Raw genomic sequence first — 11,844 nt, 5'->3', positions numbered from 1 at the left:
GAGAACTGGATGACTTTAGCTTTAGACACCTTCCAAAAGCCCTATGTACAACAGTGAGATGATTCTGGCAGTTTGCTTACACAGCAGAATCCCCTGGCCCATCAGAGTGAGTCAGAGACACCAGAGCCGCGTCAGCAGGCTAAGATTACCCCGTTATCCTAACACACCCTAATCCCCCAGCCCGGGTCAGAGCGCTACGACACGTCCGAGAACAGCCAAACTCAACATGATTTCCCCAGAAGAATTGAGAAATTACGGATGGTAAAAATATTTGTAAGTGACGTTCACTCACCGAAATTGGTGGGCCTTCAACATTTCCATCGTTTGGTGAAAGTTAGTGAGGTGAATAATATATAACTGATTTTAAGTTGGGTATGCGCCTTAAGATTTTCCATTATATTTAATCTACTGTATGAGTCAGACATTGCTATTTTGTTATTGGGTAAAAACAAATATTTTGAGGAACTTGGTATTGTGAAATTAAAAGTTGACTTCTCCATATTCACAAGCTCAATGACTAAGCATTAAAAAAAATCAGTTCTTCAGGATTATTAATAGCGCTTGTTACATTATTTTGGCAGTAAAGTTTCTCAGAAATGTCTACATTTTAATGTTGAGGCTATACTATTGCAGCCGACGGGTTAGCAACTAGCTATTGTTGATGCTACAGCGCCCCCGTGTGGCCTTCTCACAATCACAGCTCAGAGTTTATGGATCCAACCTTGTCAACACTCCGTGGACCTTCTCAATAAACATCCGGATGGCACTGTTTTAACACCTTTAATTATTTTTTTCCCACAATATTTCACAGCCAGATTGATTTAAAAACATCATCTTTCTCTGGCAGCAGGAAACCTTTCCCTTCCAACAACTCCGGGTTCCCCAGAGGAGGCCGTCACTCGGAGAAGCTCCTGGCCTCGATGAGTTTGATGACCACGGCCTCCTGGGGCCGGAGGCTCAGCGCGCTCAGAGCCACTGACCCCATGCGGTCCAGGCCCGTGCCCACCATGAAGACCCCGGCGCTGGGCAGGCCGCCGGCCCAGTGGGGGTCCAGGCTCTGGGAGTCCGGTCCCACGTTCAGCACCACCAGGATCTGGACGCAGCCCCAGGAGCGCAGGAAGCCCAGGATGGGCGGAGCCAGGGTGGAGGAGGAGGAGTTGAAGGACAGCATGGTGAAGCTCCCGGAGACCAGAGCCTCCTCTCTGGCTTTGGAGAGGCTGAGGGAGGTGTAGAGAGCAAGAGCCAGGCGCCTCTCCCTGTCCTACAGCACCAGGGGGAGAGGAGGAGGTGTTAGGGAGGTGTCCCTCAGCGCCCGTCCCTTAGCGCCCGTCCCTTAGCGCCCGTCCCTCAGCGCCCGTCCCTCAGCGCCCGTCCCTCAGCGCCCGTCCCTCAGCGCCCGTCCCTTAGCGCCCGTCCCTTAGCGCCCGCCGGGCTCCAGAGGACCACCTCACCGTGTTTGAAGACGGGACGTCCTGGTCTTCTGGCAACGTCACATTCTGCATGGGAGGAGGAAAGGATTTCAGCAGGAGGAAACAGATGGAGGCATCTGTCAAAAGGGGTGGGGGGGGGGCGCGGGGGGGGGGGGGCGGGGGCGTACCCGAGTGCTGCTGAGCTCGTCGCCGGGCTGGAGGGCGGGGCTCCCGGGAAGAGTCATCATCAGCACCAGCAGAAGCTTCTGGAACTCGCTGGACGTTCTCCCTCCCATCTGTAGGAACACATGGCCTCAGTTCACCCCTTCACTGGAACATCACAGATACCACAACAAGCTGGGCTGGGTCTGAACGTGATGGTCTCCTATTCTCAGCCACAACCAGAGAAGTCCTCCTACTAGATCACGTGACACCGATGGAGTCTAAGGCGCCGTCCACACGGAAACAATTTTTTGGTGAAAACCGTCCGGGCTGACCGTCTAGACGGATCAAGACGTTTTCGGTGGCGGAAAATTCACTTTTTTGAAACCAGGTCCCAGGGAGGTTATGATCAAAACGTCCCTATGCGTTTTCGTGTGGACGCCTGGCAAACGATGAAGTCTTCGCCCCCTCCCTAGGAGGGGAACCCAGAGTTCCGTCAAATTTGTTTGATTTGAATCGTTTTGTAGCTTTAAATGCAGCCACTTGGTAAATGTAATAACTAACTGTACACTATAAAGTATTTTCTGCTCAATCTAAAAGGTTTAAAAAACTGCTTTCTCCACCCGTCTTCTTTCATTGGTGGAGAACCAGCGCCACAGAGTGGCCTTGAAAATGTACTACAGCGTTTCTACAGCTAGATCCTAAACCCCTATTGACCATCGGCTCACCGTCCAGCTGGGCCAAACCGCGCCGGCGCCCTCCCGCAGACACGCCTCCATGCTTTCAGCCACTTCCTGTGCAGACAGGATGTGATGCGTGGGAGGGAGTATGGACCTCATCACCACCTCCACCAACGACCCGTTGAAGGAGCGGGTGGAGTTGAGCTCCTCTCCGGTCTGCCTCACCAGCACAATCCTGGGGTACAGCACACATTGAAACGCACCCCCAAACACACAGTGTAACGAACCCCAAACACCCCTCTACCCGTCACTCACACCCCTCTACCCGTCACTCACACCCCTCTACCCGTCACTCACACCCCTCTACCCGTCACTCACACCCCTCTACCCGTCACTCACACCCCTCTACCCGTCACTCACACCCCTCTACCCGTCACTCACACCCCTCTACCCGTCACTCACACCCCTCTACCCGTCACTCACACCCCTCTACCCGTCACTCACACCCCTCTACCCGTCACTCACACCCCTCTACACGTCACTCACACCCCTCTACCCGTCACTCACACCCCTCTACCCGTCACTCACACCCCTCTACCCGTCACTCACACCCCTCTACCCGTCACTCACACCCCTCTACACGTCACTCACACCTTTTACCCGTCAGTCACACCTTTACCTGTCAGCACACGTCTCGTTTAACCCCCTGATGACCCTCCTCCACTCCGTCAGGGTCTAGACGCCGGAGAGCTTCAGGTTAGCCAGGGCAGAGATGGAGGGGGAGGGACGGGGAACGACTCCTTACCCGTTCTGAATAGGCTGGATCCGTGTCGCAGATCGCAAACCCGGCCACGCCCTTCTCCAGCCAGGACTTCAACGCATGCTGGGAGAAACCGTACAGCCGTCCATTATTCTAAACTCCTGACTGGGACACACTTGTTGTAGACACCCTGCATCAAGTTACTCACTGCTGAACTAGAACTGTTGGATTTGGGATCAAACGGATGTGAACATCAAAGGCCAGGGCTCACCTGGACGGTGGAGAGACGCTCCGGAGACACGCTTGTGTCGTTCACTTCTGAAACCTCGGTTGATGCGGTGAAGTTCAGCTCACACAGATCGAGCACCACCCTCAGGCCTGTAGGGAGTGGACATCACGTCACTCTACACATCATGTAGCGCTGACAGAAGACCTGCTTATGGGTTACATCTTCAGTATCGTGCTGTGTTTTCACTCACCGGCTTTGCTGCTCTCCTTGAGCAGGTGGTCCACCTGAGGCCCGGTCACCAGGCTGTCGTTGAGGACCGGGCCGTCGGGAGACGCCCCTGTGAGGAACAGGCCTTCCAGGACCACGGCCCCCACACCCAGGGACCTGATGTAGGCCAGCTGGGCGCACACCGCTGGGGAGGGGACGGTGGGTTAAAGTAAACGAGGTTTCCTTTTCAATTAAAAGTAAGCAAATGTAGTTGTTGAAACGGTCCCTCACCCTCGATGCCTCGGAGACTCCCGGGCTGAGAGTCCATGAACAGGGCGGGCTGCAGCCGGTAGAATAGGGACTTCTGCCACCACCGCAGCGGGGGGGCCACCGGACGGGGGCTCTTCACCACGATAAAGATCGCCGTTCCGAGCATGGCGAGCCACGTCAGCCAGAAGAGTAGGACCAGGCGGGACCGGATCCTAGTCCACCGCGGGCCCCCGGCCGCCTCCTCCAGCTCCTCCTTGCTCAGAGGCCGCAGCACCGCGCGGGGCGCCGGGGACAGCAGCGGGGCCGCCTCCACGTCTCCCCGGGGGGGCGACTCGGGGTCGGCCGCCGCCACTATGCTGCCGTAAGCGGCGGGCTCTCCGGCGTTGAGACGCATCCTGCGGGACTGAGGGGGGAATCCAGGTCACACTTTTTATAATGTTTGCGTTGGTCCTCATGAACACATGTGTAGCATTTGCGGCAAATGGAATTAGCGTCGGATCGCTTCCCTACCGCGCTGTCCTCTAGGGACTCTCTTCTTGGCTCGTCCATGGGTCCCTGCAGACGGAGACGGTCCACAAGCTTGGTGCCTGGGGTTTACTGCGACTCTTCACGTCCCGGGAGTTAAACGAACAGGAAACCAGGAACCTCCTCCAGAGGCTGACGAATAGGTGATCAATTAACATAATTAGTCAGGTCTGAGGTACTAGACAGGCAGAACCACAACAGCAGGGACCAATGAAAACACGATTTACAACGATATCAATCATAGTGAAACATTGTTTCACATGGTTCAGGACAAGTTATTTATCACTAAAGCTCGACTAAAAAGGTCCCTTTATGTAGACTGCGGTAGGAGGTCTCGTTCTGTCTCAGTCTGTCACTGAACAGCAACACGTCCGACTCACAGTGAGCTCTGAAGCTGCTGCTCTTTGCTCTCCAGCCTTCCCTCCTCGTCTTCCTCGTCCTTCGTCCTTCGTGGAGGCCGACCTGCTGTGTGCTCCTCCGGTTGTGCAGCTCTCTGATGTTGTGTTCACTGCTCCTCATCAGAGAGCAGGAGGTGGGAGGAGAATGTGGCCAGTGGAGGCCCTTCTGGTGTAATTACTACACAGAGGTGTCTCCTGCACCCTGACCACACATTCTGCTGGCCCATGACCCCCCCTGCTGGGCTGAGGACTCGGGGCCCCCTCCTGGTAATCTGTTTGGTACTAAAGTCTGATTTCTCACAGTAAGCTGAAAGTTGTGTGATTAATGAAGGGGTTGTGTGTTCGTGCAGGGTTTGAATTCCACACCCCTGGGCCAAGTGCCTCAGCGGCATTCAGGCACAAGTTCATCTGAAGGAACTTCCTGGTTCAGGAGGTAGACCGATCAACAAACAAGTACCTTCTAGACTCAATCTATTCTTTGCCACCTTTATTCAATTATTATATCCAGCCTGTCGTCTATCACAGAATTTAACCCTATGCTTATTTTGCAGATTATTTTCTTAAGAAAACCTTATTTAATGCATACATATTATGCACATATTTGCCTTCTAGTTTCTATGGCACAGTAAACAATATGTTGCTCTAGCGTTTACGAGCATATTCTATAATGCTAAAGGGAACCGCTAAGTAGCTGTGAGTGTGTTTCTTAGAACCCCCCCCTCTCTCTGGGTAAATGCCTTCAAGTCTGCATCATTCCATCCATTCCAGACCACTGCTCTCACACTTGGCTGTGTAGACAACATCTACTGAGGGTAGAGCAGGCTTCGCTGCGCTTGCACGTGGACAGAGGTCACACGTTTTGCCGTGCAATGCAGATTTGGGGCACCGGTGACCTCTGACCTTTCCTTTAACGGATATTGACCATGTTGTTGTTGATCTGTGGGACAAATATGATGGCTGCATCAGTGGTCGTGTGTCTCTGTCTCTGTCCGTCTCTTTTTCTGTCTCTCTGTCTCTGTTTCTGTCTCTGTCTGTGATAGAGCGACATAGTTCTGACAAACCGAACTACGTTATTTGTGCATATTTGTGAGATTCAAAACAATTTCGATCTAGTGCAACCAAGCCAGTTCCTCTTGGTCAGAGAGAGGGGCAATATGTCCTACTGACACATTGACTTTCAAATATGAGCGTCTAGTTTCGTTCTATGCACAGAAAAGGCAACGTCAGACATCATTTTAATTATTTTTATTGTACCACGAAAAGAAGTCTGTGGGCTGTGATTGGTTCCCTCTCTGAGCCTCTCTGAACAGGAAGTGAACCGCTCTCTGAGCCTCTCTGAACAGGAACTGACCCGCTCTCTGAGCCCCTCTGAACAGGAGGTGATTGGCCGGTTCTCTGAGCAGACCTTAACCTGGAGCTGAGGACGCAGGGTCCGACTCAGACCAGGAACCGGGACCAAGCCCTCAGAGGGTGGAGGTCCTCAGAGGGTGGAGGTCCTCAGAGGGTGGAGGTCCTCAGAGAGTGGAGGTCCTCAGGGTGGAGGTCCTCAGAGGGGGGAGGTCCTCAGGGTGGAGGTCCTCAGAGGGTGGAGGTCCTCAGAGGGGGGAGGTCCTCAGGGTGGAGGTCCTCAGAGGGTGGATGTCCTCAGAGTGGCGGTCCTCAGGGTGGAGGTCCTCAGAGGGTGGAGGTCCTCATGGTGGAGGTCCCCAGGGTGGAGGTCCTCAGAGGGGGGAGGTCCTCAGGGTGGAGGTCCTCAGGTTGGAGGTGCTTAGAGGGTGGCGGTCCTCAGGGTGGAGGACCCAAGGGTGGAGGTCCTCAGGGTGGAGGTCTCCAGGAAGGAGGTCCTCATGGTGGAGGTCCTCATGGTGGAGGTCCTCAGAGGTCCTCAGGGTGGAGATCCTCAGGGTGGAGGTCCTCAGGATCATTCACTGGAGCTGGAGTCTTTCTCCGGCTCCTCCTGGACGACGTCCTGATTGGTCAGAGGAGTCAGAGCTTCATTATTAACTGAGGAGCAGATACGCTCTCCTTCATGAGATCTGTGAGAGGACCAGTGTGGTGGACCCCCCAGATGATCTGTGAGAGGACCAGTGTGGACCCCCCAGATGATCTGTGAGAGGACCAGTGTGGTGGACCCCCCAGATGATCTGTGAGAGGACCAGTGTGGACCCCCCAGATGATCTGTGAGAGGACCAGTGTGGTGGACCCCCCAGATGATCTGTGAGAGGACCAGTGTGGTGGACCCCCCAGATGATCTGTGAGAGGACCAGTGTGGTGGACCCCCCAGATGATCTGTGAGAGGACCAGTGTGGTGGACCCCCCAGATGATCTGTGAGAGGACCAGTGTGGACCCCCCAGATGATCTGTGAGAGGACCAGTGTGGACCCCCCAGATGATCTGTGAGAGGACCAGTGTGGTGGACCCCCCAGATGATCTGTGAGAGGACCAGTGTGGACCCCCCAGATGATCTGTGAGAGGACCAGTATGGTGGACACCCCAGATGATCTGTGAGAGGACCAGTGTGGTGGACCCCCCAGATGATCTGTGAGAGGACCAGTATGGTGGACACCCCAGATGGCAGGAGCATACATAGTCCCATCATGAGCACAAGGATCTGCATCTAGATCCAGATCTAGATCTGGATTTACACCTAGATAAATCTAGATCTGTGCTCCTGCCATAGATCTAGAAGTAGAAGATCAACATACAGCTACATCTAGATGTAGCTCTAGATGTGGATCTTTTAGATCTAGATGTAGATCTTCTACATGTAGATAATGTAGGTTGTGTAGATCATGTAGATCTTCTTCATCCAGATCATGTAGATCTCCTACATCTTGATGTAGCTCTAGATGTGGATCTTTTAGATGTAGATGTAGATCTTCTAAATGTAGATAATGTAGGTCGTGTAGATCATGAAGATCTTCTTCATCTAGATGTAGCTCTCTGTGAGCGTTGCTCACCATTGGCTCCTGGCTCTTCCCAGCCAGGATGTGCTTCTGGTAGGCAGCGATGATGCAGTCACGCCTGTAGAGAGAACACACGTTACAGCAGGTCTGCTGGTCCAGGTCCCTGGGAGTCCTCTTTGGCTACGCTCTAACAGCGGGGGTGTGTGAGGGGGCGCTGCTCACTTGCTGATGACCCCGCCCCCTGGGGGAAGCCCCTCCAGGTTCTCCGCCGTCAGGAACTTGATGACGTACAGCAGGTCAGGATCCTCGTTCCTGGACCTGATCAACGCGATGATCTCTGAAACGGACGATAGACGGATCAATAGTCACATCGTTAGGTTTCAGATCAAGTCTCACCACTCTGACTTTGGATGAGTGTTTGAAATCTGATTGCAGACGAGTTTAATGTGAATTGGGAGTTTTCCTTTCTTTCACTGCATGTTTGTCTCAACCAATCATGAGGCTGTTTATGCGTTCAAACTCGGCCCGCCGCTGTAAACTGTACAAAGGCGTCTAGTGACCCCTGTATAATTATACTGCTGCCTGCTTAGGAAGCATATCTCCCTGACAGGAAACCAGGCCTGAGGTCTGTGCAGGGTGAGGCAGGTGGTGCAGAGGACGGACGGTGTTTGGGCGTAGAACAGCCTTTAGAGGGGTGAAGGAACGCACCGCCCACTGTGAGGTCGATCTGTTTCTCCAGCGCCGCCTCCTCCTGCAGTGCCTTCTGGGACAGCTGGGGGGCGCCAGGGAAACACACCAGGATGATGCTCATGTTGTCCAGGCTTCCCTGTGGACAGGGGGGGGGTGTAAAGGAAGCAGGTAGGTGGCTCAATAACAAACATGCACTACTCTTGCGACGAGACCTGAGTCTGGGGAGGAAGGGGCGCGGTAGCCATTATATATATATATAATGGTAAATATATACATATAGAACATAAGGAACCTTCTAAGGTTTGGAAGGTGAAGTTATTTAGTGCAGTGACTCAGGGGACAGCATCATAGCACTGGTTAATGATGACGTCACACCAAATCACCTGTGACTAAGGATTACGCAGCTTTGCATCTCGTTAGTGAAGAGGTGCATTGTGGATGAGGTGGTGGTGGGGGTGATAACGGTGGCACCTGGCTGGTGTGGCAGTGTACTGGTGTGTAGTATAATCTAATCCTTCTTGTTCTCGTCCTCATCTTGTAGAGCCCTGCAGTGTTGTGGTGTCTTGTGGCTCTGTGGTGTTAATCCCTAATCCCGTCCCTTACATAGCCCTCTCCCCGTCCCGGCGGCCCTAAGTCTCCTATTTATAAACCCCCTCTCCTCTGGTCCGGCCCGCTGGACGGGCGCGCTGCTCTGGTTACCAGGCAACGTAATCAGGGGAGCACCTGGGAAACCACCACCCTTGGCCCTCCACCTTCCCCCAGCCCACCCGCGCTGCTTCGACGTCATTGGTTCATAAATCCCCCAGGAGCTGAAGGTGTCTCGGCGTCCCGCTGAGGCATGCTAGCTCAGAGCGACAGGAGGGAGCTCCGCGGGACGTGAACCAGCGCACACCGAACCTCCCACCCGTCCATCGGACCCGGTCTCACCTTGTAGAGGCAGAGGTCAAGGACCTGGCAGCAGATCTCCCTCAGGTCCTCGCAGACCACCAGCCGGCTCCTCACGAAGGCGCACAGCTCCTCGTTGCCGATGGCGTCCCAGACGCCGTCGCAGGCGAGGATGAGGAACTCGTCGCGGTCGGCGCTGCGCTCCATCTCGTACACCTCGGGCTCCGGGGACACCAGCTGCTCCGTCTGCGGCCGCCAGCCCACCTCCTTGAAGGTGAAGTCCCCCAGGGCGCGGGACACGGCCAGCGAGCCGTTGACGCGCTGCAGCGTCACGGAGCCGCCCGCGTTCTGGATGCGCTCGCGCTCCCGCGGGTTGCAGGGCTTGTGGTCCTCGGTGTAGAACGCCACGGCGCCGTCGCGGCACAGCAGGGTGCGCGAGTCGCCGCAGTTGATGAAGTAGAGGTGGTGCGGCGAGATCAGGATGGCCGCCGCCGTGGATCCGCTGCGCTCCCAGTCGTCCCGCCGGGTCAGCTGGTGCATGTGGGAGTCCAGCGCCAGGAAGGCACTGCCCACCCCCTCCTTCACCTCCTCGGGGTCCTCCTCCTCTCGCAGGGCCCCTGGGGAGCAGAGGAGCCGGGGTCAGAGGTCGTGATGGGGTCAGAGGTCGGGAGGGAGGTCGAGGTCAGATGTCGTGGTGGGGTGAGGGGTCAGAGGTCGGGAGGGAGGTCGAGGTCAGAGGTCGTGGTGGGGTGAGGGGTCAGAGGTCGTGATGGGGTCAGAGGTCGGGAGGGAGGTCGAGGTCAGAGGTCGTGGTGGGGTGAGGGGTCAGAGGTCGTGATTGTGTTGGAGGTTGTGATGGGGTCGGGATGGGGTTAGGGGTCGAGGTCAGATGTCGTGGGGTTAGAGGTCGTGATGGGATGAGGGGTCGGAGTCAGAGGTCGTGATGGGGTTAGAGGTTGTGATGGGGTCGGGATGGGGTTAGGGGTCGAGGTCAGATGTCGTGGGGTTAGAGGTCGTGATGGGGTCAGAGGTCAGGATGGGGTTGGAGGTCGTGATGGGCTGGCGGGTCGTGATGGGGTTAGAGGTCGAGGTCAGAGGTTGTGGTGAGGTTAAATTGAGTTGGGGTTGTAATTAATGGTCACAGACCAGTTCATCTCCACCAAGCGTAATGTAAAGTATACTGGGCATGTTCACTGGTTTGGTCAGTTGTAAACCAGTTTAGCCAGTAGAAAACTAAACATGTGAAGACTTTTAAATGTAACATGATCTTCGCAATGAGATCCCTTTCTTTTATATTTTTTACCTATCCGAGTTTGGATTGGTGAGATGTATCAGACAGAAGTACCCTAATTCAGTTCTATTGCCTTGATATCTATAGATCTATAGATCTACAGATCTGGATCGGGGTGGGTGTGCGTCTCCGGCCTACCTGAGGCCAGGATGTGGTCCAGCAGGTTCCTGGAGCAGTACTGGGCCACGCTGCTGCCGGCGTGGCCGTCGAACACGGCGTAGTAGCTCCAGGCCGCCAGAGGGGCCTTCAGAGCGGGCAGGCAGGTGTGGGCGTCCTCCATGGAGCTCCTCCAGCCCTGCATGCTGGCCACGGCGTAGCTGGTGCCCCGCCCGCACCCCCCCTCCGCCACCACCTTCTCCAGGACGGGCCGGTCCAGGTAGGGGCTGGGCGCCGCGTCCTCCCCGTCCGCGTCCCGGTCCTCGCCCGCGTCCCGTTCTCGCGGCCCCCCCTTGAAGAAGAAGGTGACCATCTTCTCGGTCTCCTTGGCCAGCTGGCGCAGGAAGGAGGGCACCTCCACGTTGCTGGCCCGCCTGGCGGTCCGCATGGCTCCGCGGAGCCGCTTCTCAAGCCTCTTTCCGGAGCTGCAGGCCCCCCGCCTCTTCCTGCCACGTCCGCTGCCCTGCGTCTTCCTCAACAGGTCCAGGGCCGCGGCGAGGAGCAGGGGGTCAGGGGTCAGGGGTCAGGAGGTGGAGCGCTGGAAGGACGTTATCGAGAGGACGGACTCTGTAACAGAGCTTCAGGAGGAGGCCGTGGGGGTCCGAGGGGGCCGGTCTGAGCTTCAGGAGGAGGCCGTGGGGGTCCGAGGGGGCCGGTCTGAGCTTCAGGAGGAGGCCGTGGGGGTCCGAGGGGGCCGGTCTGAGCTTCAGGAGGAGGCCGTGGGGGTCCGAGGGGGCCGGTCTGAGCTTCAGGAGGAGGCCGTGGGGGTCCGAGGGGGCCGGTCTGAGCTTCAGGAGGAGGCCGTGGGGGTCCGAGGGGGCCGGTCTGAGCTTCAGGAGGAGGCCGTGGGGGTCCGAGGGGGGCTTCTCTGCTGAGTTTCAGGACGTCTTGGCATTCTGTTGTGAAGGTCTGTAGCTCTCCCGTCTCTCTCCGGTCTCTCTCCCTGTCTGGGATGTTAGTCCATCTGTTTCTGTTGGCTTATCCCTCAACCATTGCTCCGCCCATTTTGTCATTGTCCTCTGCATCCTCATTCCACTCCTGATTAATCTCTATCTCTCTCTGTCTCTCATTATCTCCCCCCTCCCTCCCTTCCTCCCTCCTTTCCAGGTATCAAGGTTAAATTGGCATGACCTGTTTAAAGTGTCATAATGTGTGTGTGTGTGTGTGTGTGTGTGTGTGTGTGTGTGTGTGTGTGTGTGTGTGTGTGTGTGTGTGTGTGTGTGTGTGTGTGTGTGTTAGAACGACACAGTGGGGACCAACTAAATACTTAATTTTT

At 55.7% G+C, this 11,844-nt stretch overlaps 2 protein-coding genes across 2 annotated transcripts; both read right to left on the bottom strand.

The window, feature by feature from the left end:
• Nucleotides 1–764: 764 nt before the first annotated feature.
• On the bottom strand, nucleotides 765–4,727 carry si:dkey-202g17.3 (4F2 cell-surface antigen heavy chain). Its single transcript, XM_056612068.1, has 11 exons — nucleotides 4,623–4,727; nucleotides 4,228–4,374; nucleotides 3,739–4,120; nucleotides 3,491–3,652; nucleotides 3,283–3,389; nucleotides 3,057–3,134; nucleotides 2,931–2,986; nucleotides 2,300–2,486; nucleotides 1,598–1,705; nucleotides 1,452–1,496; nucleotides 765–1,261 (listed from the first exon to the last, which is right to left on the bottom strand). The coding sequence occupies exons 2-11, from the start codon at nucleotides 4,264–4,266 to the stop codon at nucleotides 896–898; spliced, it is 1,530 nt and encodes a 509-aa protein (XP_056468043.1). The 5' UTR covers nucleotides 4,267–4,374; nucleotides 4,623–4,727; the 3' UTR covers nucleotides 765–895.
• Nucleotides 4,728–6,561: 1,834 nt separating this feature from the next.
• ppm1na (protein phosphatase, Mg2+/Mn2+ dependent, 1Na (putative)) lies at nucleotides 6,562–10,956 on the bottom strand. The gene is made up of 6 exons (XM_056612341.1): nucleotides 10,551–10,956; nucleotides 9,164–9,738; nucleotides 8,255–8,372; nucleotides 7,769–7,883; nucleotides 7,601–7,664; nucleotides 6,562–7,071 (listed from the first exon to the last, which is right to left on the bottom strand). The coding sequence occupies exons 1-6, from the start codon at nucleotides 10,954–10,956 to the stop codon at nucleotides 6,562–6,564; spliced, it is 1,788 nt and encodes a 595-aa protein (XP_056468316.1).
• Nucleotides 10,957–11,844: the final 888 nt, after the last annotated feature.

Source organism: Gadus chalcogrammus, chromosome 16 (assembly GCF_026213295.1).
Source record: "Gadus chalcogrammus isolate NIFS_2021 chromosome 16, NIFS_Gcha_1.0, whole genome shotgun sequence".
Taxonomy (NCBI): Eukaryota; Metazoa; Chordata; class Actinopteri; order Gadiformes; family Gadidae; genus Gadus; species Gadus chalcogrammus.
The sequence above is the reverse complement of the archived record's forward strand: the minus strand, read 5'-3'. Positions and strand labels throughout refer to the sequence as shown.

Excerpts from the sequence above, each read along its gene's own strand:
- si:dkey-202g17.3 (XM_056612068.1), bottom strand. The coding sequence starts at position 4,266 with ATGGACGAGCCAAGAAGAGAGTCCCTAGAGGACAGCGCG. Across the intron at positions 4,121-4,227 it reads AGTCCCTAGAGGACAGCGCG|TCCCGCAGGATGCGTCTCAA; the intron begins GTAGGGAAGCGA and ends TTCCCCCCTCAG. Across the intron at positions 2,987-3,056 it reads ATCCAGCCTATTCAGAACGG|ACCCTGACGGAGTGGAGGAG; the intron begins GTAAGGAGTCGT and ends TCCGGCGTCTAG.
- ppm1na (XM_056612341.1), bottom strand. The coding sequence starts at position 10,956 with ATGCGGACCGCCAGGCGGGCCAGCAACGTGGAGGTGCCCTCCTTCCTG. Across the intron at positions 7,884-8,254 it reads GATCGACCTCACAGTGGGCG|AGATCATCGCGTTGATCAGG; the intron begins GTGCGTTCCTTC and ends CGTCCGTTTCAG. Across the intron at positions 7,665-7,768 it reads GGGGGCGGGGTCATCAGCAA|GCGTGACTGCATCATCGCTG; the intron begins GTGAGCAGCGCC and ends TTCTCTCTACAG.